The sequence below is a fragment of the Dermacentor silvarum genome, chromosome 1, assembly GCF_013339745.2.
Source record: "Dermacentor silvarum isolate Dsil-2018 chromosome 1, BIME_Dsil_1.4, whole genome shotgun sequence".
NCBI lineage: Eukaryota > Metazoa > Arthropoda > Arachnida > Ixodida > Ixodidae > Dermacentor > Dermacentor silvarum.
Window position 1 is genome coordinate 233,751,943 of NC_051154.1, and position 25,997 is coordinate 233,777,939.

Sequence of the window (25,997 nt, forward strand, 5' to 3'; positions counted from 1 at the left end):
GCATCCGTATCCACATGGGGACGTGCTCCATTCCAGAGGTCACAAAGCTACGAGTGCTTGGCATGGTCATGCAGAACAACGGCAAACACACGGCGACCATAGCCACTCTCACCACCACAGTACACCACACTATGCGCATGATCAGGCGAATAGCCAATAGACACAATGGGATGCGAGAGCATGACCTGAGAAGGTTAGTGCAGGCCTTTGTCATGTGCAGAGTAGCATACTCGCTCCCATATTTACATCTCACCAGGGCGGAAAAGGAAAAAGTGGATGCCCTTACACGCCAAGCGTATAAGACAGCGCTTAACCTCCCAAGGCACACGCCAAATGAGCGCCTCCTTCGCATGGGGGTGCATAACACACTTGATGAGCTCACGGAAGCCTACCGCACAGCCCAAATCGAGAGGTTGTCCTTCTACCACCACAGGACGGCACATCCTGGACAAACTAAGACTAAGCCCGACCTCCGAGGAAGATCAGACACGTTCCTTACCATTAGACATACAGAACTGCCTCACTATCCTCCCCCTGCCTAAAAACATGCACCCCGTGGCATCACGAGGCGCGCAGGCAGGCCAGGGTAAAAACCCTCTACAAGCAAGACCACCATGACCGCCTCACGGTGTGTGTCGACGACGCTAGCTACCCACACAAACCGGCCTATGCTGTTAGTGTAGTGTCACATCAGCTTCGTTACACCACAGCAGCCACAATACAGGCACGCATGTCCCTAGAGGCGGAGGAGGCTGCCATAGCTCTGGCCATATCCACCACTGCTGCCGAGGTTATTCTTAGCGACTCCAAAAATGCAATCCGCAACTACTCCAAAGGCCGGGTTCATGAACCGGCAAATAAAATTCTCAATCGTCAGACCCCCCTCAGACCAATTACGCTCATCTGGGTGCCCGCGCACGCGGGCCATCCAGGCAACGAGATGGCCCATTCCGTCGCTCGAGTAGCCGTCAACCGAGCCACGCTGTCCGATGAGCTGGATAACGCCAGAGACCGATTGGTAGCATATCATGAGATCACCCTCCACTACCGCGAAATGCGGTTAACATATCCTCCCCCACACAAATCCTTAACCAAATTCCAGCAAACTACCTGGCGCCATCTCCAGGCACAAACCTCCCTCTATCCAGCTTTTCTCGCCCTGGTTCATCCAGGTTTATATCGACAGGAATGTACGCTCTGCGACGCACCTCGAGCCAACTTTCAGCACATAATGTTCATATGCCCTGAGCTCCAGCCGCCCTCTGAGTGGCAACTCACCGACGTCGAGGGATGGGAGACCGTGGTGTCTAGCTCCAACCCAGCCGACCAAATACGGCTGGTGGACTGGGTTTTGAGGGTCGCCGAGGGCCACAAACTCCCGGCCACCCTACACGCTCCTGAGCCCCCTCACAAGTAGTTTTGTTACATAAGGCTCACGAACAATAAATGTTTACCACCACCACCACCACCTAGAAAGTCCACGTTGAAGCTTTCATGCCGGGCGCGCGCCGCCGCCGCCACCGCCGCCGCCGCCGCCGGAGACTGCGGCTGCGCAGAGTGTCTTTCAACATGGCTCTTAGGCGGGGAAAAAATATAAAGAAGCCAAAGCGCGTGCTATGATTGTCCAATCGGAGATACAGGAGAGAGCGAAGCGGCGTAGATCAACGGATGGTGATACTTTTCTTACATAGGGACTTTAGGCTTCAGCTTTATCAAGCGACCCCTATGCTGACCAAAGTGAAAGACATTTCACGTCAAAAAAAAAACTGCATTTGGAATCTGTTGCACCCGTTTTGCGTTCTTTAGTACGCGCAGCCGACAGGGTCTCCTAATTTTATGTCCCCTTTGTCTGAAACTTTGGTTAAACAGCAACGAAAGGAATTAAGAGGCACCTGCGTCCAGCCTTTTTGGCGACCGGAATGTAAATGTGTGTTATTTTTCATAATGCACTGAAATGTATAGCCGTATAACAACTTACAACCAAGTGGGAAGGGAAGGAGAAGAGACTTTTTTTTTTCCGGGTGAGATTTTAATTGCGGAACAAGGTTAATGTTGTCACCCCAGATAGGTGCCTTTCGTCCACTTGGGAAGCTTCCATGTATACGTCTCAATCTGGCAGTAGTTCACATTAATGGCCGTGGTTATGTAAAGTTACCAAAATGACATCACTTAGCACGGAATCATTTACAGCAATTCTTTTTGAGACGGGCACTCCATGAAAATACCAAGTCAAGCACACTTGTGCAATACGCTTCTGAAATGGGGAAAAAATATACCTTTCATTGAGTCCGCAGCTATGGTATACAAGAAAAAGATCCGAAGGTAAAGAAAAAGTTCGACATCACCTTTTAATTACTCGAAGCACTTCCCTCTGATATGTCATGGCAGCCACTGGCCGAAGTTAATCACGTTAACGCAGACAAGTGATCTAACCAGTGTGTTGCTTCCGAGCGCATCACGGTGACTGCGCAAATGCACAAAAATTGTGTATTATAAAATATAGGCGGCGTGTGTATAGGCAGCACGCTTATAAGCGCCGAGAGTGTTTCAATGACACAACCATTTAGTGTGTTCTGATTTTTCATTAGCTGTTGAACTCTTCACACAACAAAGGATGAAGTAGAGCATACCTCTGAGCATCCTGCAGACTCCTAGCGGAGAGATATCGTTGCGCTACAGTTTGGTCGATGCCGTATCGAACGAAGCAGAAGGGCACAAGTCCCAGCAAAATGGCCCACACTGTTTCGTCGTTGGACAAGCTAAAGTCGGTTCTGTAATTGGTACAAACACAAAGTCGCTAATTAAAAATATTTTCTCGTTCTCGCATCGTGAACCTTGGTGCCGTATACTATGCTACTATATTGTTAATTATCGTGACACCGTAGCCAAACTGCGGGTACGAAACATGAAAAAACAAGAATGATTGTAACGCTTAACTGACGCAGTCTGTGCTTCTAGTGAGATTCCGCCCCTTTTTTTTTTTTTTTTTTTTTTTTTTACTTATGCGCAAGTGTTGACATTTGTCCGCAAACTTCTGTAGAGCAATGCGAAGAGGCGCATGAATGCATGAATGCGCAAAATTGTTATCGCCAGTGAAGCAAAAACGGACACTGCACCACATGCTTTCTTTAGAATGAAACGGAAGATGGAAGGAAAAAAAACTAATAGTGCTGTTAGGGAGAGAATTTAATACTCGGCAGAGTTTGCCAGTGGTGTATACAAAACTGTGCTCTGAAATTATAACCAATGTATGTACAGTGCGTGATATACGTATAAGGACAGATTTCCGGAACATCGCGGCGCAATAAATTTATATGCTCTCGCTCGTCGGTATACTTGCATTCGCTCCACGTCACACGTTATTTAGTGCACTAGTATTCATTTGCTACTATTCACGTGAATATAATGACTTCCATTAGAGCCTTTTATACTAGGTTATTTGTCAATAAAATGTTAAACAGCAGACATGATTTTTTTGCTTGATTTAAGCCTAGGTTTATACATTATTGAGTTTTAACTATGTCATCTCCGCCATTAAAAGCGCGACGGACATTACAGCCTGCTAGTCATGCTAATTTTTTTAAATTTTTTTTATGTGATTAGCATTATTTGGGTACTTCACGCACTTTTAGAAGACTGACTAATTATGTTTCTAGCCGCTTTCCCGCCACTCTTGGCCACGGGTAGTCCATGTCGGAATGGGTAGCGCGTCGAGCTTCTGCGCTGGTGGAACTGGCTTCGAAAGCAACCTTGAGACATAACTTGGGTCACTATAGTATGTGATACTGCGCACCTATATGCCTCTGTTCAATGGAACTCCTTGATGACAACTTGGCAAATGGCATCAATGTGCAACTGGGCATGTGCAACATGATGTGTGCCGCTCTTCACTGAACCTCTTTGACAATGTCTGGGCTCTAAGGGAACCTCTGAATTTTTGCACTTGAATATATCATACAACCCTGTCTCTGTCTCGTTAACTCTACCATCACAAGAATCCATCACCTATCATAACTAGTTACACACCTATCGTAAGAAAGAATGCTAATTGCGTCGCCAATCATATCTAAAGCGGTGAGCAAAGGGGTTGCTTGGGCTAGTTGGTGAGGCATCTTCGAGTGTTTACAGCGCAACGTTAACCACAGGGACAAAATAAAAAGACACGAACAAGCGCTCGTCCAGTGCCTCCTTTTTTGTCCTTGTGGTTACCGTTGCGCTGTGCACCCTCGAATACTAATGTGGTGCGCCGTTTTTTTTTTTTTTTTCATCTTTTTTTTTCAGTGGTGGGAAGAAAGAGGAGCGATTCTTTTGTTTCATACTGAGACGGGCCCGTGTAATTTTATATCTCTTTTGCCAATTTCCAAACGAATTTCGGGCCCTCATAGGAAGCGCGCGACCTGCATCAGCAGAAAAATGTCGCTGGTAGAACATTAAATTTGGACCTAACTCTGATAAACTGCACCTGTTGATATCCGCGTGCAACAAAACCGGCGCACTGAATCAACTTAAAGGTCACCTTACTGGAGCAAAAATTTCCGGAAGTCAAAATCCCAGATCGACCGGCGCTGAATATGGTCTTGCTCGCTGTACGAGTCGTACGCAATCTTCGCCACCACCGTGACCGGCGAGGCAAACATGACGAGTCCTTGGACGGTGTCTGTCCACACGACGCCACGAATCTTGCCCTTTGGACAAATGAATGTGAGAAATGACCATCAAGTGCCGTTCTTGGAACACAGTATATATGCGTTTTTCCTTTCTCTCACTTGTCGTATATATATATATATATATATATATATATATATATATATATATACTTCCCCGCTGAAAAGTGGTTCCAACATGAAAGCCACTACAACAAGGCAGTGTTGTTCGAGGTACGAAGCTTGCCGCATCAGATAATGCTTTTCTGTACTACTATAGACACCACGCAGAGTTTGACGTCTCCAAATTGAAGCCCAGAAAACGAAGGTTATCGAAATTTTTTTTTCATTCAGCGTGGTCGTAGGCCGTATCTCAGCTTTGCATGACAGGACGATATTGGTCTATTCGAATTACAGTTTTCTTACATCTGGTGGAGTCGGAGGTAATGAGCGGGCTCGTTGAGTTCATTGAACAGGTGAAAGATTTCCGTATGAGTTTAGTAGTCACTGGTGGTTTTCGGAGCTTTTTTGTGGTTTTTGTCTATTCAGATGGAAGTGAAAGCCAAGCACTTGACGCTGATCGCAACATCCACAAAATAAGAATACTTCATTAGGCACCCGCCCTGTTGCTGCATAATTCAAGCATAATCCTGCAGAATTTCAAGCATAGTCGCAACACGACGGAACCGAAGTTAGCTGCTTCGTGGTTAGGGCGGCATCTAATCACTTCGGAAATATATTTGAAGCTTTAAATAACGTATACAGTTGCTTCAGCACGTGCGCACGGTCACCGATGTTTATGATTACTAATTACTCATTAGACCTCCTTTAATGTTTCTTGTCTTAATCCGCAACCTTGATTTTCCTTTATGAACGTCATCTTTTTTTCCTTCAAATAAAAATAACTGAGAAAGTCCACTACACAACATCTTGGTGCGTCAATTGTTCATCAGCCACGTGCAGCTCATGACAGGGGATGCTAATGAACTCTTCGATTCTGTCAGATTTCTTGAGTTATGTGTCGTTCTTTTGCGAAACTTGACGGTCACAGGTGTTGTGTTCTTGCGGGGCTACACAGCCGGAAAAAGCAATACAAACCGAAGCTCTGTGTATACAGAAGTAAATGGGCATCGGCGCAAGTTCTTTCTGACTCTCTAAATACGAAGGTCTGGCGCGTAAACCAGGCTTTTCTATGTGCAAGCAATACTCTTGCGAAATTGATGCCCGTATACGATAGGTGGGCCTTTATAGTTTTGAGCAGCTAACCTGACTTCGTCAGCAAAGTGTATTGACCCTTTTCGCGGTGATCCCGTGGGTGCTGCCATGTTTGATCAAGTGGTGACGCGTCCATTGATTGCCTGAACTGCCTCCGTTGCCTCCTTGTTTACAATGGAAGTTTATGACGCCGGCGCGGCTTAGAAAACCTGTTTTGGGAGAGATCGTAAACGTTGACTGGGTGAACGACACGAAGCTTTGATCACAGCTTCAGAGGACATGCAAAAGCGCTTTCGGAGCTGATTAACCTATGTTCAAACGGCGCAAGCAGTGTATATTGTGTTTGTTCTAAAAGCGGGGCTAAATATGTATTCCAAGCTATCCAAACATTCCGCCCGTGAATTGAATCAGGATTAGTGTGTTTTGCTCTTTGTTCTTTATTTGGCAAATATTTTGAAGCAGCGGCTTGTCAGTTTCTGACTGCAGTGAAGTTCCTCGGTGCGGCGACTATCTGATTATTTTCTGCCTAATCGCTCGCGGGTGTGCTTAGTTTCGATAGATTTGTTCTTGCTGCGCACAAGGCTTGAAACGTAGCTGTTTTGTACATTGTAATACCTTGTAGAAAATATATATTACAGCTAGTAACTCGCTTACTCTTGTGGACCGTCACGAAACATTCAGCTTCGACCATTCGTGCGCTATCGATGTAGTATCGTCACTTATTCTACGTATATAGTGCGCATATATTCAAGTGCGCGCCCATTCACTTATTCTTGACACGTTGGCGAAAGAGTGGGTGTAAGTTTCCGTGCTGGTTGGGGTAGATGTGCGTAAATACTGTGCGCGAAACCTACTACAACAGGAGGCGGCGCTACTCCCGTTATCATTGCTTAAAGAGCAGTACTCACTCTTGCCGACGTACCGGGGCTGAAGCCCTTTCTTTGAAGGTTAGCAATACAACGCAGGCGGATGAGCAAATCTGTGTATCCTCGAGGAGAGCCGTACACCTAGAAGTGCCGGAAACACTTACGGACAATTGCAGCAGCGGTCCGCGAACTTGGCCCCACATATTCATTACATTCCTTAATATGCCAGTCACTATTTTTGCAGCCAGCTACTGCATACGTCTTCAATCCACAGGATTCAAACCCGAGTGAATATAGCACAGTGCGTTAGCGAAAACTCAGTAGCATTTCCGACAGCTGATCGCACAGAAGCAAGCCCCGCCGCGGTGGCTTAGTCAGCTAAGGCGTTGCGCTGCTGAGCACGAGATCGCGGGATCGAATCCCGGCCGCGGCGGCCGCATTTCGATGGAGGCGAAATGCAAAAACGCCCGTGTGCTTGCGTTGTAGTGCACGTTAAAGAACCCCTGGTGGTCAAAATTAATCCGGAGCCCTCCACTACGGCGTGCCTCATAATCAGAACTGGTTTTGGCACGTAAAACCCCAGAAAGAAGAAGCACAGAAGCAAGGTAGAAGCGGTAATGGTTTCGTATTCGTGCGCGGTCGCTGAGGAGAGGTATGGCGCGCCGCCGTAAGCGCCATCTCGTTTCTCTAAAACAAACTGTTCCGCGAAAAGGGTCAATATAAACGGTGACGCCCCTGTATATAGAGCATGCTTTAGCTGCACCAAATTTGTAAAAGATTGCCTGTGGCAGGTAGCACAATTCTCGCACTTGATCTAAATTACTCGATGCGGCAGCCATTACTTGTACGAGAAACGAAACGTTTAATGAAATAATGAAGAGAATTACGTTAATTAACTTTTCTAATTAATTACTTTACGGCGCATATATGCAATCTACAAATTATAGCTAGGGCTTATGCAAGGCATATCGACTTGGAACAAATTCTGAAGATGGCACTGGTTTCGAGATATGCGCCGTCAAACTTGTGGTAAAAATGCCCTGTTGTTCCACTTACTTTTTAAAGACAGCGCTGTTTTACGCACTGAAGCACAAAAGTAACTGGAAGCGCTAATGCATTTCATCGGACACTTTGAAAATTAATATCTTGAAACCGGTGTGAGAATTCGTTCCAAGTGAGAACTCATCGGCTATAATTCGTAGATTGAAATATGGTTCGTAAAGCAAATAATTAAGAAAGCCGATTGGCATAATTATGGTAATTATTCAACTAAGCATTTCGATTTCTCGTAGAAGTAATGGCCTCCTCATTGAGTAATGTATATAAAGGATGAGAATTGTGCTGTCAGCCACAGGCAATTATTAAAAAATTCGCGCAGATAAAAAAATACCCTGTATATGTAATGACCAGCCTTTTCCCGCTACATGTATATATGCAAGTCTAGTCTTCAAGAAACATTTCAGTTCCCTAGACTAACTTTGTATTGCACTTTAGTGTCACTTTAATTATTAAGAGGCCCGTTTTCCAAAGATATTTGCGCGAGTTTACAGTTCTCGAAGGTAATGATCACGCATAACAGGTTCGCACAGTAGTAAGTGCTCTTCCAGCTTTTCTCACCTCCGTGGTAGATATGACGAGCAATCTCTCGGTAGACAAGTGTTTTATTACAAGAAATATTAAATTTCTTCCTTATCCCACAAACTTAAATGGTTCCTTTACTGCTTTCACGTGGCGCCACGCTTGATTCACGTGATTCGTAAATATCGTACCGCAATGCATTCTGACCAGAAGGCCTTGCGTGCTAGAAGTCCTCCGTGAATATCAGTTGCAGCGCAGTGAATACATTGAAGCGCACACGCACCCGTCTTCCCGCCTGCACCGATCTTGGACCGCTTGTTTCGGAGTACACCGGCAGCGCTCGTATACAAAGACATGAAAGACCGCGTCCAAGCTGTCCAGCATACGTGGCCTTAGCAGCGATAAGCATGCGGGCTTCGTATACAGGGGTGTCCCAACTATCAAGCACCAAGATTTTAAAATATGCAAATGCCACGTAGCTGGAGCGAACCAAGGTAATGTTGTTTGCCGTCGCTTGGAGATACTCAGATTATTTTTGCACACCGCCGAATTACATAATTAGTCTTAATTAATTAATCAACTTCTCAAATATTATAATTAGATTAAAAGTGTCAATGATAAAATTGTAGAGCAACACGAGAAACTACCAATGCAGATTTCTGTTTCTCAAGACGTGCTACATAAAAGATGTTTTTTCGAGCGTGAAAGAAGCCCGCCGAATATTGCCGCGCGACTGGGCCGCTCGAGGCACTTTGCCCGCTTTGCCTTTGAGGCAGAGATATCAGGCAGCCCGGCTGCAAAGTGACACAGGCGCCACTAAGACACACCGCTGCGCATTCGACCGGAAAGCTCGAGGACGTGACAGCAGTCAGCGATACAAACTGCAATTTCTGCACTGAAAACACAGATGATACCACGCCATCGCAGCCCCCGCCCCTGCCCGCGAAACAAATATTAAATAAAATCTTAGTGAGCAGCCGCACGGATGACGGCTGGCAGAAAAAAAAATGCGAACTATTTTGCGCTTGTGGCGAGGGCGAAATTGCTCGCTCGAGTGACTGACAGTACCTGGTGTGAAAAAGAGGCACAGCAACAGCTCATAAATCTATAGATAGCGCTTGTTCGTAGCGCCCGCTATCGTGGCATAAGGCATTTGCTCTTAATATTTAAAGTTACTCGGTAAACTGACTCTGTAAAGTGTGAACGCGAAAGAGGAACGCGAGAACTGTGAGAGCCTTCGTAACTACAGCGGCCACACGGGCACAGAACAAGAAGTATAGCAATATCGTCAAAACAATGCATACCAGTACTGTGTACGTTGTCCCCACGAGGCCGATAACTGCGTTCCACGTGATGAAAGAGGCACCCAGTACTACGATAAACGATGGAACAACATATACAAGGACTTAGACTACAATACGGTAATGTGGTTTAAACCGTAAATGTGAAAACAGGTGCTAATTACTAATTAATGCAAGTATAACCATGACCATTCTAACTGAATGATGTAGAACAGGGCGAAAACTTGGACTATCCTTCACCCCGCCTTCTACGTATGGTGATCTTATAAGGAACGCGGGCTCTATGAAAGAAACACATGTAGACACAAGTGGACAGATCATCATATGTTTCTCGGATGCACGCTGGTTAACTGCGCACTAGTATGTTTTATTATAATTTACGCGTTCGTCAGTAAAGCCGAAGTTGAGGTCAACGCGTATCCTTGCGTTGTCCCTGCCTCGTGTCTCTGTTTCCGTGTTGTTTCACGTTATGTACTGCATTTAGTGCATCCAGTGTTTGCAGAGCACTACGAGCTGCATGTGTTTGCTGCTTGTTCAGTAATGTGCGAATCGCATTAATTAGCGATTCTAACATTACAATCACTTACCTGTCCTGGTCGGACAAATCACCGACCAAAGACGCTGTAATTCTGTTGATGTTTGCTGTTGTGTTAGTAGGACCAACCAAGCTTCGGCAGATGTGGTATTCTAAGTGGCCTTGTATTTCATAGTCACTTCCTGAGTGCGTGGTGTGGGCGGCAGAGGAGGAGGTGATGATGTAGGAAGCGGCAAGCACGTCGCAGAGGTAACAGCCTTCCTTGAAGAACGTCGGCGACGGGAACGTCACCTCCTGACTTTAGCAACGGCTTCGTGATGAGATGAATTATCTCTCGCCATCTCTTTCAGGATGGCCGTTTCTTTAATATGGGGACAATTCTTCGATCAAGCCTCATGAGACCCGCTGCAGTTCGAATGCTTCATTGCAGTGGCGCCACAATTATCTGCAGCGTGGGACTCGGCGCAGCGGGGGCATGCTGCCTGGTTCTCTCAGATGTTGCTCACTTGTCCCAGTTTCATGCAGTTGTGGCATTGAAGAGGCTTCAGAATGAAGGGCTGCACAGCACGTCTGATGTGTCCCACCTTAACATGCGAGGGAAGAGATTTACCCTTGAATGCAATCTTCACGCCACGTGAACTGCCTAGCCGGGTAACATCAACAATGGCATCATCATTTGCTGGCTTGACAAGAATCGGCAAGTCGTTATTAAGGATGGCCACATCTACGTCGTAGATTACACCGTTCACTACATCAGATCCCAGAGGGATGTAGGAGCGCATCTGAATGTCATCAAGGTCTGTTACAATGCGTAGAGTCGTCAGAGTACCCGCATGCGGGACATCAACCGCCAGTACATTTTTTCGGGTGTTCACTCGAATGTCAGACATTTCGTTTGGCACCAGGGCTTCCAGTGACATCGACACAGATTGCCTGTTAAGTAGCTTCATGTTGGTTGTAGGAAGAAGCACTGGCACAAAAAGGCTACAGAAACTCTGAGAATTGTCTACTCCTAACGCGTAGGCATTATTTGTCTCAGCTGTTACTTCGCTTTTTTACTTACTTATGTTGCAAGCTTATGCATGCCTACTCATCTCTTTTTTTCCGGAGCCAGAGAATGCTTACGGATTAGTAGATAATTCTCAGAATTTCTGCAGGGTTTTTTGTTGCTTATTATGTCTACCCTGCTTAGACCATATCATGACGTTCCAAGCACAACTCCATTCCATGCAATCCATACGTTCTGTACAATGTTTTATTCTGAATCAGACAACCTGCATTTCTTCTCTGAAGGCTGGGAACCTGCTTCTCCTTCGATTTGAATGTCTCGTTGTTCCTGCGTGGCCGTAGCTGCTTGTTCTGCATCTCCGTCATCTTCTTTCTTTCTCTTCTGTGCTGGTTCGAGCGTACAGAGCACTGGTCGATTGGTACTGTAGTATGTATGTCTTCTATCGAGCATCGCCCTATAACGTCGTTCCCGATCCACTTCTGAACAACTCCATTCCTCTTCTTGCTGTTGATTATCTCCTAGTTCCTGTCACTGTTATCGTTGTTCCTTCTGTCGACTATCCTTTTTGTGAGTATTATTTTATATTTATTTATTGCATCAAATGACTATGTTGAGGCGATGGCTACGCGACCTTTTTTTATCGATTCTAAAGCTACCACTCATCTACAGTTACCCTATTATAACAATTAAATGTCTTAACTTGAATAATTACGCACGTATTTCCCAGTTACAAGGCTTTATGGGACAGACACTGTTTCTCCGGGGTACTCGCCAACAATGTATACGCATTAATCTGGTATTGGCATCCGGCCTCTGCGTGTGTATTGCTGTTTGCGTACTTGACAATGGAGACGTCCTGGTGTTCTTTCTCTTCGCTTTGCAGCTCCGCACAATTTCGAAGTCTTTATCGGAAGGGTCCTCACTGCTGAGAGAGTAGACATGAGTGTCCTCGCTGTCACTGTCGCTCTGTTGACCAATCCGCTTCCTGGAGGCAGCCGCGGCTGACGCCGTAGCCGGCGGCAGACGCCCAGTGTGATCCACTTCCATCACCACCGAGCAAGGAGCTAAGACCGACGGATGCATTTACATATTCACAGAAATAATCCAGAGTTAGAAAGAACAGTACTGTGTCAAAAGACACTTCGTCCTCGCGTTTATAGTCATGCGCACTGCGCCCCTTTCTTTTTGCAATTGTCGCATAACGTCACAGATTTCCTAATATTATCGTATTAAATTGCTCAAGTATTCCTTGAGCGTATATCTGGCAATTTTAGTTTTGTTTTTCTGTCTGGTCGAAATTATTGTTGCAAGCATACATATTCGTCTCTATTTTTACCCCGTAGTAGTAGCTTTCTGAACTGCCATGTCTCTCAGCAACCTGACCCTAATATGCTCCAAAAAAATAAAAAAACAAAAACTGTAGAGACAACGCACTTGTTGAAAGAGCCAGGGAACAGCTGCAGATGGCGAGTCCACCGACTATTTCCTGCAAAATAAAAACATATCGCAATTAGCCATCTCATTAACTGATTAGTTTATTGGTTTATTGATTGATTGATTGATTGATTGATTGATTGATTGATTGATTGATTGATTGATTGATTGATTGATTGATTGATTGATTGATTGCGCTGTTTAACCTTTCAAAGCAACGCATGGACAAATAGATACCGTACAGGGGTGGGCTCTGGATTATTTTGGCCATTTGAGTTTTAAAGCGATAGCTTTTTTCAGCTACTTCGGCCACTTTGAATGGTTGGACAATCTAGCACAATAAGCAGTGGCGCATACTCAGTGACCCAAGTTGTCCGAGTACCTTGGGCCACTAGGTATGCGCTAACTGCTGTCTTGCCGAGCAGACATGTACCGCTGGTTATGTACCCTAATACACAACTTGCTGCTGGCTGCAGCTGTCTGGCCCAGTAGACAACTTGGATCACTGGGCATTTGCCACTGGGTGTGTGCCCGAACAAACAACTTCGGCACTGCGTATGTGATATTTGTATGCGTCCATTCTTGACCAATCCCCCAGAATTAATGTGCCAATTTGGGATGCAAAGGTTATATGTAGCCGTTATTACGTTAAAGCGACAGCGCCCCATCTACGACAGACCGCGCAACAGACACCTCCTCTATACGGTGGCTAGTACCTCCGCGTTGAGCGGGGCCGCTTGATGGCCATTGCAACGAATCCTGCTGCCAAGATACTAGAGATACGGGGTTACTACGGAGTTTCAGCTGGGGTGCATTGATTATAACAAGATATACTGTATCGTCGTATCATTCGGCAGTGTGGGCGGCCTCGAGATTGCCACTTCGTGTGTCTGCTGATGTGCCCATATGGTTTCATATTTCACGGATGGCATGGGGATATTCAGCAAGTTAGACAAGAAAGCTATCGTTGACTTCGACCATCTTCTTCAAAGATTTCTGCGACATTTTTTTTTCTTTTTTCTTTTTTTTTAATGTTTAACATCTCTAGACCCTAGAGATGTTGGCACACAGATACGGCGCAGGGTATTTCATGTTCTATGAACATGGGGTACAGTTACCGATATATTTTTGTAAACTTATGCATATAGTGTGTGCAGTTTCTGCTTAGTTCGTAGAACAACGAGCAGAGCAGTTAACGCACACACAACGACACCACAACATAGAATTTTTGAGTCTTTAATGTGCACCTAAAGCACGATTGATTAATGACTTGTTTTATTTATTTATTTATTTATTTATTTATTTATTTATTTATTTATTTATTTATTTATTTATTTATTTATTTATTTATTTATTATTTATTTATTTATTTATTTATTTATTTATTTATTTATTTAAGACATGTTGTTGGCTGCTAAAGTCAGTACAGTACCTATTGCATTACTATAAATTATCGTTCAATGCTATAGAGGCGTTTCCAGTATGTTGAGAAGTAGGAGTCAGAATGTAGAAGTCCTAGAATAATTTAAACGGCGCGTATGTTGAATACAACGAAAGCACTGAGAAGTGTTTATAATAAAGAGCTTTTATTTAGGGTATATTGTGTTGTTATTCCATTGAACTCGACTTCCTGTTCTTTGTCTTGCGTGCTGCTGTACGCAGCGAAGCGCGCCGGCAAATATACCAGTTCCCCATTTCCCTGTATCTTGGCGATCAACTTACACTGAGAAAGAAGTAAATGACGCATGCCGTGACGCCGACTCCATTGTTGTATCGCATCCGCAGGTACTGCACATGCAATGGAAAGGCAAGCACTAGGTGGCAAGCGCTACACTATGAGGTCACTTCAAAAGTTTAACATCATAATCACCGCCACCCATGCCTTCATAAACATGCCAACCTTCATTCTAAAAAAATTAAGAGACAAAATCTGAATGGTTTAAAATAGCCACATAAACCACTTTCTCGTTAAAATCCACCGGGCAATCTCCGCGTCTTGGTCGTGCGTGGTGTGGCGGACGAGGACTTAACCCATGTATTGTCGGACTGTCCTCTTTGGGCCCAGCACAGGCACCAGCTGCGCTTCAAACTGGCCTAGAAATAACACTTTTCATTGAAGTGAAATACTGTTTGATAAGTACGGACATGGGCTTGAAATACTAAATATTCTGAGATGATTTCATGCAGTGACTCGCCTTCGTTGTTGATGTTTCGTCTTTTTTTTTTCTCTCTCTCACTCTTGTATGTGTTAGTGTTTGCGCGTGCTAATGGTCCCTTTTCATTATGTTTTTTACAGCGAAAGCTGTATATGGCTAGGCGAAGCGAAAAACCGTTCGCCACATGTTTCGATAAACGTCTCCATTGGCTGCGCCGTCAGTTACGTCATTCTCTACGTCGCACACAAGTGCACGCGCTATTGGCAGCGCCGTTATTGACGCCGTTAGCGAATGCGTTCCCGCCATTGCCGCGTTCACGCTGCTCTGCCCGCAACGCCGCCTCCTCGGCTCGCCGTTGTCGCATGCGTTCGATATTTCGAGTTAGCTCGGCGTCGTAGTTAGCAGTATCCGCCCCCTATTGGAGCTTCCATTCCACTAGAAACAAAAGCATGTAACCAATAATGGAGAAACGCTTCAATACAGCGTCGGGATTAACCCACTGCTAAACACCGGGGCCGCACGTTTCAGCTTCGCTGGTTAACAATCTGTGCGGAGTGCTTGGGCGGTGATTTTTTTATTTATATATATTTAAAGGAAACAAATTTTTTGCATAGAAACCTTCGGCTACTCCATTTAATTCACATGCTTCCAACCTCTCGAGTTAGACCCCATTTAACATTAGCGACCTACGTACCTACTCGATGACGTTATCGTAGATATCGTTATCATACATATCGTTATCATAGATATTGTTATCATAGATGACTTATCATATAGATATCAGACTTCGCTCTCTCTCCTCAATTTTAACTGATCTGCTCAAATTGTTCCCGGAGGCATGTCTTTAGGCGACATCTTGCCTGTCAACGATTGCGAATGTCGAAATTCCGCCGCCTTCTGCAGGGACCTCTGATTCACCGACTCTAGTCACAGATGAACTTAGCAAGATGACTGCACTGGACCTCTTTCCTGCACATGTATCTGTTGACATCTGCCGTCTCTTGGAAACTTACCGCGACATCTTTGACCTACACGGCTGCCCTTTGGCCCAGACATCGGTAGTCATTAATCGTATTTCCACCGGTGACGCCAATCCGATACGTCGTCGTCCGTACCATATTTCACATGCCGAACGACAAGCGATACAACGAGAAGTCGATAAGATGTTGACTAAAGACGTTATCGAGCCATCTTCCAGTCCGTGGGCGTCCGCTGTTGTCCTTGTCAAGACGGACGGCAGTTGGCGCTTTTACGTCGATTACCAGCATCTCAATAAAATCACGTGCAAGGATGTCTATCCCTTGCCAAGTATTGATGGCGCTTTGGACTGCTTGCACGGAGCCAAGTACTTCTCATCCATAGACCTTCGATCAAGTTATTGGCAAATCTCGGTATAGATGACAGGGACCGTGAAGAAGCTGCCTTCGTAACACCTGACGGCCTCTACCAATTCAAGGTTATGCCGTTCGGCCTTTGTAATGCCTGGGCAACCTTCGAAAGAATGATGGACTCCTTACTTCGTGACTCGAAATGGTCTACATGTCTGTATTACCCATCCAACGCGTCAGTCGACCATTCTGGCCGACGCACCGGCCTGCAATTGAACTCGTCCAAGTGCCACTTTGGATGTCGTCAAATTACCGTTCTTGGCCATCTCGTCAGTGCTGCTGGCGTTCAACCCGACCCGGACAAGATTCGCGCTCTCCAGAACTTTCCTGTTCCGTCTTCTACCGCAGACGTAAGAAGCTTTGTGGGACTATGCTCATATTTCCGTCGTTTCATCAAGAATTTCGCCGACACCCCTTCCCCACTCACCAACTTACTTAAGAAGGACGTTGCATTCACGTGGGGCCCTGCTCAAACCAAAGCCTTCGCCACCCTCGTAGGCTTGCTAACGGCTCCCCTATTACTGGCTCATTGTGGTCCATCTGCCGCCACTGAACTTCACACGGATGCCAGTGGCCATGGAATTGGGGTTGTACTCGTTCAATCGCAGCGTAACCCAGAGCGCGTAATTGCATACGCCAGCCACCTCCTATCACCCGCCGAGAGAAATTTTTCAATCGCTAAACGGGAGCGCCTGGCGTTAGTTTGGGCAGTAGGTAAATTCCACCCCTATTTGTACGGCCGCACGTTTTCCGTGGTTACTAATCACCATGCCTTGTGCTGGATCTCGTCATTTAAATACCCCACTAGACGATTGGGTAGGTGGGCGCTATGGCTCCAAGAATACGCGTATTCATTTATTGTCTTATTCAAATCAGACCGCTTGTACAAGGACGCCGACTGCCTCTCCCGTCATCCTGTCGACCACCCTGAATATGTCGACCGCACTGAAAAACCTGCTGTACTGCCCGCTAGACACTTTCACCCCATCGATGTGCCCTCAGAACCATTCTTTTGCGTCAGTCTCCATCTTCTTGGCCCTTTTGCGACGTCGAAATCGGGCCATAAGTGGGTCGTTATCGCGACTGACTACGCGACCCGTTACGCGATCACGCGAGCTTTGCCCACAATCTGTGCAATTGAGGTGGCGGATTTCATTTTACATGACGTCATCCTCCATCACGGCGCACCCCGGAAGCTCCTCACTGATCGCGACCGCACCTTCTGGTCCCGAGTTGTTGAAAACTTACTTCATTCCTGTTCTGCCGAGCACAAGCTTTTCACCGCCTACCAGCCGGAGACAAACGGACTCACGGCGCGGCCTAATCGCACGTTGACGGAAATGCTGTCTATGTACGTTTCTCATGGCCACAGTGATTGGGACAACGCGTTACCCTTGGTGACCTTCGCTTACAATTCGTCACGTCACGAGACCGCTGGTTTTTTTCCCCTTTTACCTCCTGTTCGGCCCCCGGCCTACTTCGCCTTTTGACACACTGCTTCCTTCCTTGACGCACACTCCCACTGAATATTCTCAAGACATCTTCGCCCGGGTTCATACGGTGCGCCAGATTGCCGGCTCCCGGCCCACCGAGTCTCAGATGCTCTTCAACGAGGCCATCTGTGGTTGAACAAGGGGCGCCCAAAGACCACGCATGGACCCCTTTTCAATATGCGAACCCCCAGCAGAAGTAACCGAGTACCTGGTCGGGGGACTTCTCTACCCATTAGAAGAACCGGTGGGTTTCCAGCGGCACCGAGATTTGAACCCAGTATCACCTCAAGCATACCGGATTATCATCGGAACACATCCTACCTGCAGAAGAACTGTTCGACTGATCTGAATGCCAGGCCATGCAGGGGTATTGGGAACAATGCTGCGAACGACGCTGCCCGAGAAAGTATCAACCGGGAGAGTCACTTGCGTCGCCCATCCCTCTCCGGACAACAAATCTCCGAAGAGACCCAAGCAGAACTACATCCCCCAGAACCAGATCAAAAAAGAACACTTTCCCAATACGAACAAATGACTACTTACAGAGAAATCCTCGAATACTACAGAAATGCTTGCTATAAATACCCTCCTCCTGACAAATCATTAAACAAACCCCTAGCAACTACGTGGAGACTTCTACGAACAAGCACTTTCCCTATGCTCCACTACTCAAGCACCGAATACACCCAGAAGCTGACCTCCATCACATTAAGTGGGCATGCCCATCAGCTCCAAACAATATCAGACGCAGCATAAACCACAATGCTAAAAAAAGACCCTGAGCAGTGGGAGGCTATACTGCTCAGCGAATGTCCAGAAGAACAGCTCAGGGCTGTCCGGCTGGCGCAGGACGCCGCTACGGTTCAAGGCCTGGCCTGCGTCTGAGGGAAAGGGGAGCTCTACAGGACTAGCCTCCCGGTCTCTCCGTTTACCTTTCGAACCCAGCAGGGACTCTTCAATAGAGATGTTTTATATATCTCTATCCCGCATACAAGGCGGTTGCTTTACCATTCGGGCATCGTGGCGGTTTGCCTTTTGCAACCGAACTGCTGCCTCTCATGGAAAGCTAAATGATCACGTTGAAGCATGCCGAACATTGAATGAACAGACGTTGTATAGGGCACTTTTAATGCGTAAGTATTCTTTGGCGAGTACCTCAGCAAAATCTGTCCGTCACGCGAAAAAATGCAATGAGCTGTATTTGCACAAAAATGCGTAATTTGAGGCGTAGGACCATTCCTCACAGGAATGGTCCTGTGAGGCGTAGTGAAGGAATTTAAGTCTGAAGTAATTAAGCGGCTGGAGTAACTGCTGGCTAAATTTAGGGCGGACGGAGCACCCAGCGCGGGGTGTGCGCGTTTGTTTGTATTTACAATTAGGCTCGGATATCAGTTAAGTATTTCTGAAAATTCGTTTCACGAATGTTACCTATACTGCAGCATTCTCAGCACTGTAATTCTAATTGGTGCAGCTAAACCTCTGGTTTAGCTGCAACGAGTAGTTACGAAACATTTGACGATCCCAACAGCGTGGGTACCGTTCTGCTGGAGTGTAAGTCGTGCTGTTTACTTTGACAAGCGTTCAAGTTGTTATGTGTAAATACACTGGGCGACTGCCTTGTTTGCTGGGCAAGGTTTCCGCCTACAAATAAAATAGTTTGGTTAATAATAACCGCATACCGTACAGTGTGAATCAAACTTTTTAAGTGGTCGAACGACCAGCTGCAGATTGCGCGAGCGTCCGAGGCAGTACTAAATGCTGTGTTATAGATCTGTTTGTTCTATATAGCGCATGGTCCAAGTGGTCCAAGCATGCGGCACGACCATTCAGAGTCTTATTGCGTCATTATCCCGTGTTCTAGTTTATTTTACCGCAAAACGAGGACATATGAACTTTTTTTTTCTTCAGTCTCCCAAGTTCAGTCATTTACGACGCATTCACCGACGTTACGGAAATTGTATCCTTACAAATAGCTGTTGGATACTGTAGCTACTGCTGCACCTAAAGGCTACACAGTGGTTGTTCGACGACCTCGTAAGAACTGACATCCCGTAAATTGCACTCAGAACTAGCTAAAACACATCCGAATCGTTCCGCAGCGCGCGACCGGCAACACATTTAGGCAGTGCCGCGCCGGCTCGCACAAGCCAGAGAGGAGGAAAGGCTCGTCGTGCGCCCTTTCCTCCTCGCCCGATGAAAAGGTCTATACATCCGAGGAGGAGCCCGGCACTGAAGAAAGGCCAGAAGGACATACATATGAAGTTGGCATCTATTTTTCACAGCGAAGCTGTTTAAGCCAGCCATAATTTGTGGTTCGTATCAAGAAACTATCATCAGCAATGAAGAAAGAAATAAAAGAAAGTAAACATTCTTGCCGAGGGGGGATTCAAACCCGCGTACCCACGGCGAGCGTCTTAACCACTAGGCTATACAGCCACGCTTGCAGAACGTGTATTTATGCGAACCATATGATCACGTTCGAGCGTCGTCATCTTCGTCGACAGCTTGCGCGTTCGCACGCGCTCGTGCCAATGCTCTGCGAGGGGAAGAAGAGGTTTTGCGCGCTATGCTCGGGAGAGAGATAAAGAAAATGAGAGCGAGAGAGAAGAAAAACGCATTCACGGAGCGGGTCTGCTGGAACGCGTTGTCGGCATTGCAACGCGGTGGAACGCGGTGTCGGCATTGGAACTTGGTGTCGGTGTTGCAAGCTGCGCTATGCAACGCGCAGTGACGGCCGTAAGTCTGAGACGCGCGAAAATAAATTATCATCATCATGAGTAATAAGATGAAAAGTTCGGGCGCACTTCCGAAAAATGCTGGGCTGTAGATGATCGCCCAGCTTCGCTGTTTCAAGCGTTGCGCGGCCGAGTGCAAGGTTAAGCGTTACTTTCTCTAGGAAATGAGTAAAGCTGTGGCTCAATCACAGTCAAGACGAGTCCCAAGTCGGCTGCTACTTCAATCCGATTCCACTGTTATACCCTGTGCTTGTCCACTTAGATTTAGGTGCACGTTTAAGAATCCCAATTGACGAACTCTAATCCAGAATTCTTCACTACGGCGTGCCTGTGGTTTCGACACGTAAAATTGCAGAATTGTTTTTTCTTTTTTTTTTCCTTGTGCTTGTTTACAAGTGTGTGCGCAAACTCGTCGTGCCTGTGATAAACGCTTGCGCTCACGTTATGTCCAAGGGTTCTTCAAGTGGAACCATTGTGCTCTCCCGCACCCATGCAGTTTGGGAAACTGGCCTAATCACAGACTCACCTGAAAGACGGACGTGAGCCGTAGGCCGTACACGACCGGTACGAACGTGTGCGCCACGAGCGGTGCCACAACGGCGGTTGACGCGGCGCACCAAACCACGTGCAGACCGTACATGTAGAAGTGCGCGGCGAAGCTCACCACCGCTGTAGACGTTACCGCCGAAGCGAACATGGACATGGCCAAAGGGATGGCGTACAGGCGTCGGCTGCCCAGGAACGACTCTTCCGGCTCAACGTCGCAAGCATCGCCATTGGATCCGCTTGCGGTCACCGTCTTCAATCGTCGCCTACGGAAAGACGCGTAGAGACCGACCCCTATTCCCAGAGAGTTGAGGAAGACCAGCACGAGGTAGTCGACGACGTGCAGAGGCGGCGCGGCCATTCCGTTTCGGGCTCAGTGTCAGATCTTCAAATTTTGCTGTAAGGGATACCGACGAAGAAATAGTCGTTATTGAACAGAAGAAACAACTTAATAATACTTCCCTCCGCAGCGGCAAAGCGTCGCCGACAATTCCTAACGACCCGCCGTGGTTGCTTAGTGGCTATAGTGTTGCGCTGCTAAGCACGAGGTCGCGCGATCAAATACCGGCCACGGCGGCTGCATTTCGATGGAGGCGGAATGCAAAAACACCTCTGTACTTAGATTTAGGTGCACGTCAAAGAACTACTGGTGGTCAAAATTAATCCGAAGTCCCCCCACTACGGCGTGCCCCCTAATCAAATCGTGGTTTGGCACGTAAAACCCCATATTTAATGAATTTAGCAGTTCCTAAAAAACGTTTAACTCGTAAGTCACAGTATGAGAAAGATAGCATATAAACGTACAAGCGAGGGTCCGCCGCGCAGTTGCTACCCTTCCGAGAGCCGAGAGGACAGGTGCATAAAAGAGGCCACGAAAGTATACGGCTATATATGTCATCTGGTATATCCCCCGGGTAAATGGGAATTGCGTCATGAGCGCCAGTTTCTCCCCTGGTGCTTGGTAGGCGATGCTCTGAGGAAAAAATTAAAAGAAAAAAATAAGCGTGCTATTACGGCAACGATTGTGTTGATGCGTAGGGGGAGACGGCCATCCCGCTTGTCGTCTGCAATGCAGTCTATGAGCGCGCGATTTTTTCGGCAGACGCAAGAGGAAACGAGTTGTACGTGTTTGCTGTTGCAGTCTGTGTTGTTCTAACAGCTGTCATTTTCAGCCTATTTCTTCTTCGAATGGCAATTTCCTTTTGTGGGTGCGAATGTTTATGTATCCATTAAATGCCAGCAGCGCATGGGTGTTTCCTAAAATGTTACCCTATTCCGTTATGATACGGGAGCCAGCACGCCACAGCGCATGGCTATTGCGTTTTGTCATGGCTATAACAGGCAGAGAAACTTGCTTTATTTCGCATTTTTATCAGCAACCTTTGTAGAGCCAAGAGATGCAATACACAAAACAATACTGCAGACCTGAGTATCTCGTATTTACAGTAGTGCACATTCTATAGCCGCATATACCTAAGAAAGCTTCTTGCTATTTCTGAATAGCAAAAGCCATGGTTTATTGTTTTGCATGTGACAATCCTACCAAAGCAAATCGTTTGTCGCAACAGCTATCTCTGATTACTTATGCAAAACAATTATCAATAAGCGAGACCGGTTGAAAGGCTGAAGACAGTACATTTCGCATACCCAAACAGACGAGACAAAGATTCAGGTAGGCGGAGTTGTCCGTGCTGGGGCTGGGGTCTAGAAAAAAATTGAGGTAATACGTTATATGCTTATACACAACGCAATTCCTGGAAAAAAATTCAGCACGGTTTCCGCAAAACAGTGATTTCAACTCATGTACGTCAACTCCAAACTTTGCGGGAGCACCAAAGCGCGTGACTCGCTAAGCGTCGACGTAGGCACATTAGTGCGTATTGTGTGGCATCGCGACGTCACGCGAAGGTTACATTCGCTCGTTCTCAACAAAATCTCCTCGTCTACTTAGTTGTCAGTTAACAACCGAGAACATCGTACATCGCAGATTCACTTCGTAAGTACAATTTCCCCTATGTTGTCCTTGGTATCGTCGTTTGTTGGCTTCTTATGATATGATTAATCAAAATCGGGCCCCTCGGTTCCCTTTCTTCTCGTTCATTACATAACGAGGGTCTCGAATCCGGCAACATTGATGCCTTCAGGTAGCATATGTGGGTTTATTGACCAGTTGCCTTCACCCAAAAAGATCACGTACTCGTGACGCCTAGGCAAAAAGAATATTCCACATCCGCCCCCAAGGTCTGCGAGTGGTGGCGCTGGCTAACACACCCAGGGTTAGTTATAGTAGTAAGACATAAATACCCCAGAAAGTGGATGGGAAAACGGCGCCGCGGTAGCTCAATGGTAGGAGCATCGCACCCGTAATGCGAAGACGTGGGTTCGTTCCCCACCTGCGGCAAGTAGTTTTTGCATCTACTTTAATTTCCATTAATTTATCATTTCTTTAATTCACTTCGTAAGTATTTCCCCTATGTTGTCCTTGGTATCATTGTTTGTTGTCTTCTTATGACATGATTAATCAAATCGGGCCCCTCGGTTCCCTTTATTCTCGTTCATCGTAGATAAATATTCGATAAGGAAGAAGAAACAAGCAGGCGGTCCCTTTTTGGGGACACACATAACATTTCGCTACGTAACGTAAAATGAACCCGGCGCCGTAGCAGCCAACGCGAAGAAAACAGTGCTTGTAGTGGCTTTTGCACCAGAGCAGTGCTCCTTCAATTGGGTTCTGCACCTTGTGAAGCTCTAGGCGGCTTGCAATGTCTAACAAAGAGCAACAGGCAAGCACAATGTTCTGTAACCTAACCCCCTCGTCCGTGCAGCAAGCATTCAAACATCTTCAGCAAAGATAAAGTATCAGTTTCAGAGCGCAGCTTTTAGGCGACCATTCCTGCGGCGAGCGTCGGTGTCGTCCCTCGGCGTCCTCGTAACCGAGTGAACGAGCACAGCGAAGGATGAAAGAGCGAACGCGGAGCACGGATGAAAGACGGCGATAGCAAAGAGAGCGCGAGGAGAAAAACGGAGGAAGAGGGTATGGCGAAAGCGTGAGAAGAAAAAGGCGCAGTTTCGCCCGAAAGGCGCAGCATTCATGGCAATAGCAAACTAAAAGACAGCTATATGTATATGAAGTAAGGATAGTAGTTTTATCGGCCGTGTAATCTTCCAAACATTTGCTTATTAACTAAATTACCAAGCATGGTGTCAGTTCGCACAGGCAAACATGAACACATCACACTCGATGAGCGTGGACACTCGCTGTCACAACACTGGCGTGAGGAAGCGTGGCTGCAGCAGCGAGCGAAGTGACCTTCCTGCTGTCTATCGCTTCAACACAAACTGACCTGCGAAAACGCAGCGCACACAAAGATATGAGTCATCGGCGCCCCTAGACTCTGCCGCGCAACAGCGAGCGAAGTGACCTTCGTGCTTTCTATCGCTTCAACACAAACTGACCTGCGAAAACGCAGCACGCACAAAGATATGAGTCATCGGCGCCCCTAGACTCTGCAGCGCAGCAGCAAGCGAAGTGGCATTCGTGCTGTCTATCGCTCCAACACAAACTGACCTGCGAAAACGCAGCACGCACAAAGATATGAGTCATCGGCGCCCCTAGACTCTGCCGCGCAGCAGCGAGCGAAGTGACCTTCGTGCTTTCTATCGCTTCAACAACTGACCTGCGAAAACGCAGCACGCACAAAGATATAAGTCATCGGCGCCCCTAGAGTCTGCCGCGCAGCAGCGAGCGAAGTGACCTTCGTGCTGTCTATCGCTTCAACACAAACTGACCTGCGAAAACGCAGCACGCACAAAGATATGAGTCATCGGCGCCCCTAGACTCTGCCGCGCAGCAGCGAGCGAAGTGACCTTCGTGCTTTCTATCGCTTCAACACAAACTGACCTGCGAAAACGCAGCACGCACAAAGATATAAGTCATCGGCGCCCCTAGACTCTGCCGCGCATCAGCGAGCGAAGTGACCTTCGTGCTGTCTATCGCTTCAACACAAACTGACCTGCGAAAACGCAGCACGCACAAAGATATGAGTCATCGGCGCCCCTAGACTCTGCCGCGCAACAGCGAACCTCAGAAAAAGCAAAATGCCAGTTCCTTCTGAAAAATTATTTTCTGTCCAGCAAATTTGTAAAGCGAAAATTAGTGAAGCGAAGCGTCATTTTTTCAGTACTTTAGATGCAAGGATTCGAAACAATGACAAAATCATTTGGAAGCTTGCCAAAAAAACCAGGAAAGAGAAAATTGGTATACAATGCATCACGTCTGACAATGGCACGATAACAAATGATGAATTGATAGCCGCTGCTTTCAACGACTATTTCAGGTCCGCCTTTTCTGCTAATTCCGCAATGAACAATAATACGTTACCGGCATGCGTCTCAGTTCTTCAGGAAATGCCCGATATCACTTTATCAATTCATGGTATTTTTCAAATCCTTACCAGCCTAGACACAAACAAAGCGACAGGTCCTGACGGCATACCCAATCGCGTGCTGAAAGAATGTGCTAGCTCTCTTAGTAATCTTCTTTTCACAATGTATATGACGTCACTATCTGAAGGAATCATGCCGTACGAATGGAAATTTGCTCATGTGGTTCCTGTCCATAAGAAAGGACCAAAAAATAACTTGGAACAATACGGCCCAATTTCTCTCCTATGTGGCGCTTCGAAAATTATGGAACACATCGTATACAGTAACCTAATAAGGCACCTGAATTCGCAAAACTTTTTTTATGCAGAACAGCACGGTTTTAGCGCCGGATTTTCTAGTGACACAGAGTTAACGAAATTTTCTTTTGACATAACAACTGCATTAGATCGAGGTACTAGCGTTGACTGCTTGTTTTTATATTTTAAAAAAGCATTTGATCGAGTACGACATGATTGTATAATACACAAACTTCAGCATTTAAAAATTCCCGCTGACCTAATGAACTGGTTAAAAAACTACTTCGTAAATCGCAGACAGATAACAGTGGTAAAGGGATGTTGCTCATCAGCTGTTCCAGTCACGTCCGGAGTACCGCAGGGGTCTGTTCTGGGCCCGTTATTATTTGTTATTTTTATTAACGATATTGCTAAAA

At 46.5% G+C, this 25,997-nt stretch overlaps 1 protein-coding gene and 1 non-coding gene across 2 annotated transcripts in view; one reads left to right on the forward strand and one right to left on the reverse strand.

Moving 5' to 3' along the window:
• Positions 1-21,779, reverse strand: part of LOC119437815 (sodium-dependent multivitamin transporter-like) — a 52,446-nt gene extending 30,667 nt beyond the window's left edge. Inside the window, exons 1-7 of the mRNA XM_049660118.1 lie at positions 21,704-21,779; positions 20,880-21,296; positions 14,304-14,369; positions 12,582-12,633; positions 9,607-9,674; positions 4,522-4,685; positions 2,631-2,771 (exon numbers count right to left, since the gene is read on the reverse strand). Coding sequence (XP_049516075.1) covers positions 2,631-2,771; positions 4,522-4,685; positions 9,607-9,674; positions 12,582-12,633; positions 14,304-14,369; positions 20,880-21,260 — 872 coding nt within the window. The 5' untranslated portion in view covers positions 21,261-21,296; positions 21,704-21,779. The remainder of the gene's footprint in view (positions 1-2,630; positions 2,772-4,521; positions 4,686-9,606; positions 9,675-12,581; positions 12,634-14,303; positions 14,370-20,879; positions 21,297-21,703) is intronic.
• A 1,449-nt stretch (positions 21,780-23,228) lies between these two features.
• Positions 23,229-23,300, forward strand: Trnat-cgu (transfer RNA threonine (anticodon CGU)). The gene has a single exon. It is a non-coding gene; the product is annotated as a tRNA-Thr (tRNA).
• Positions 23,301-25,997: the final 2,697 nt, after the last annotated feature.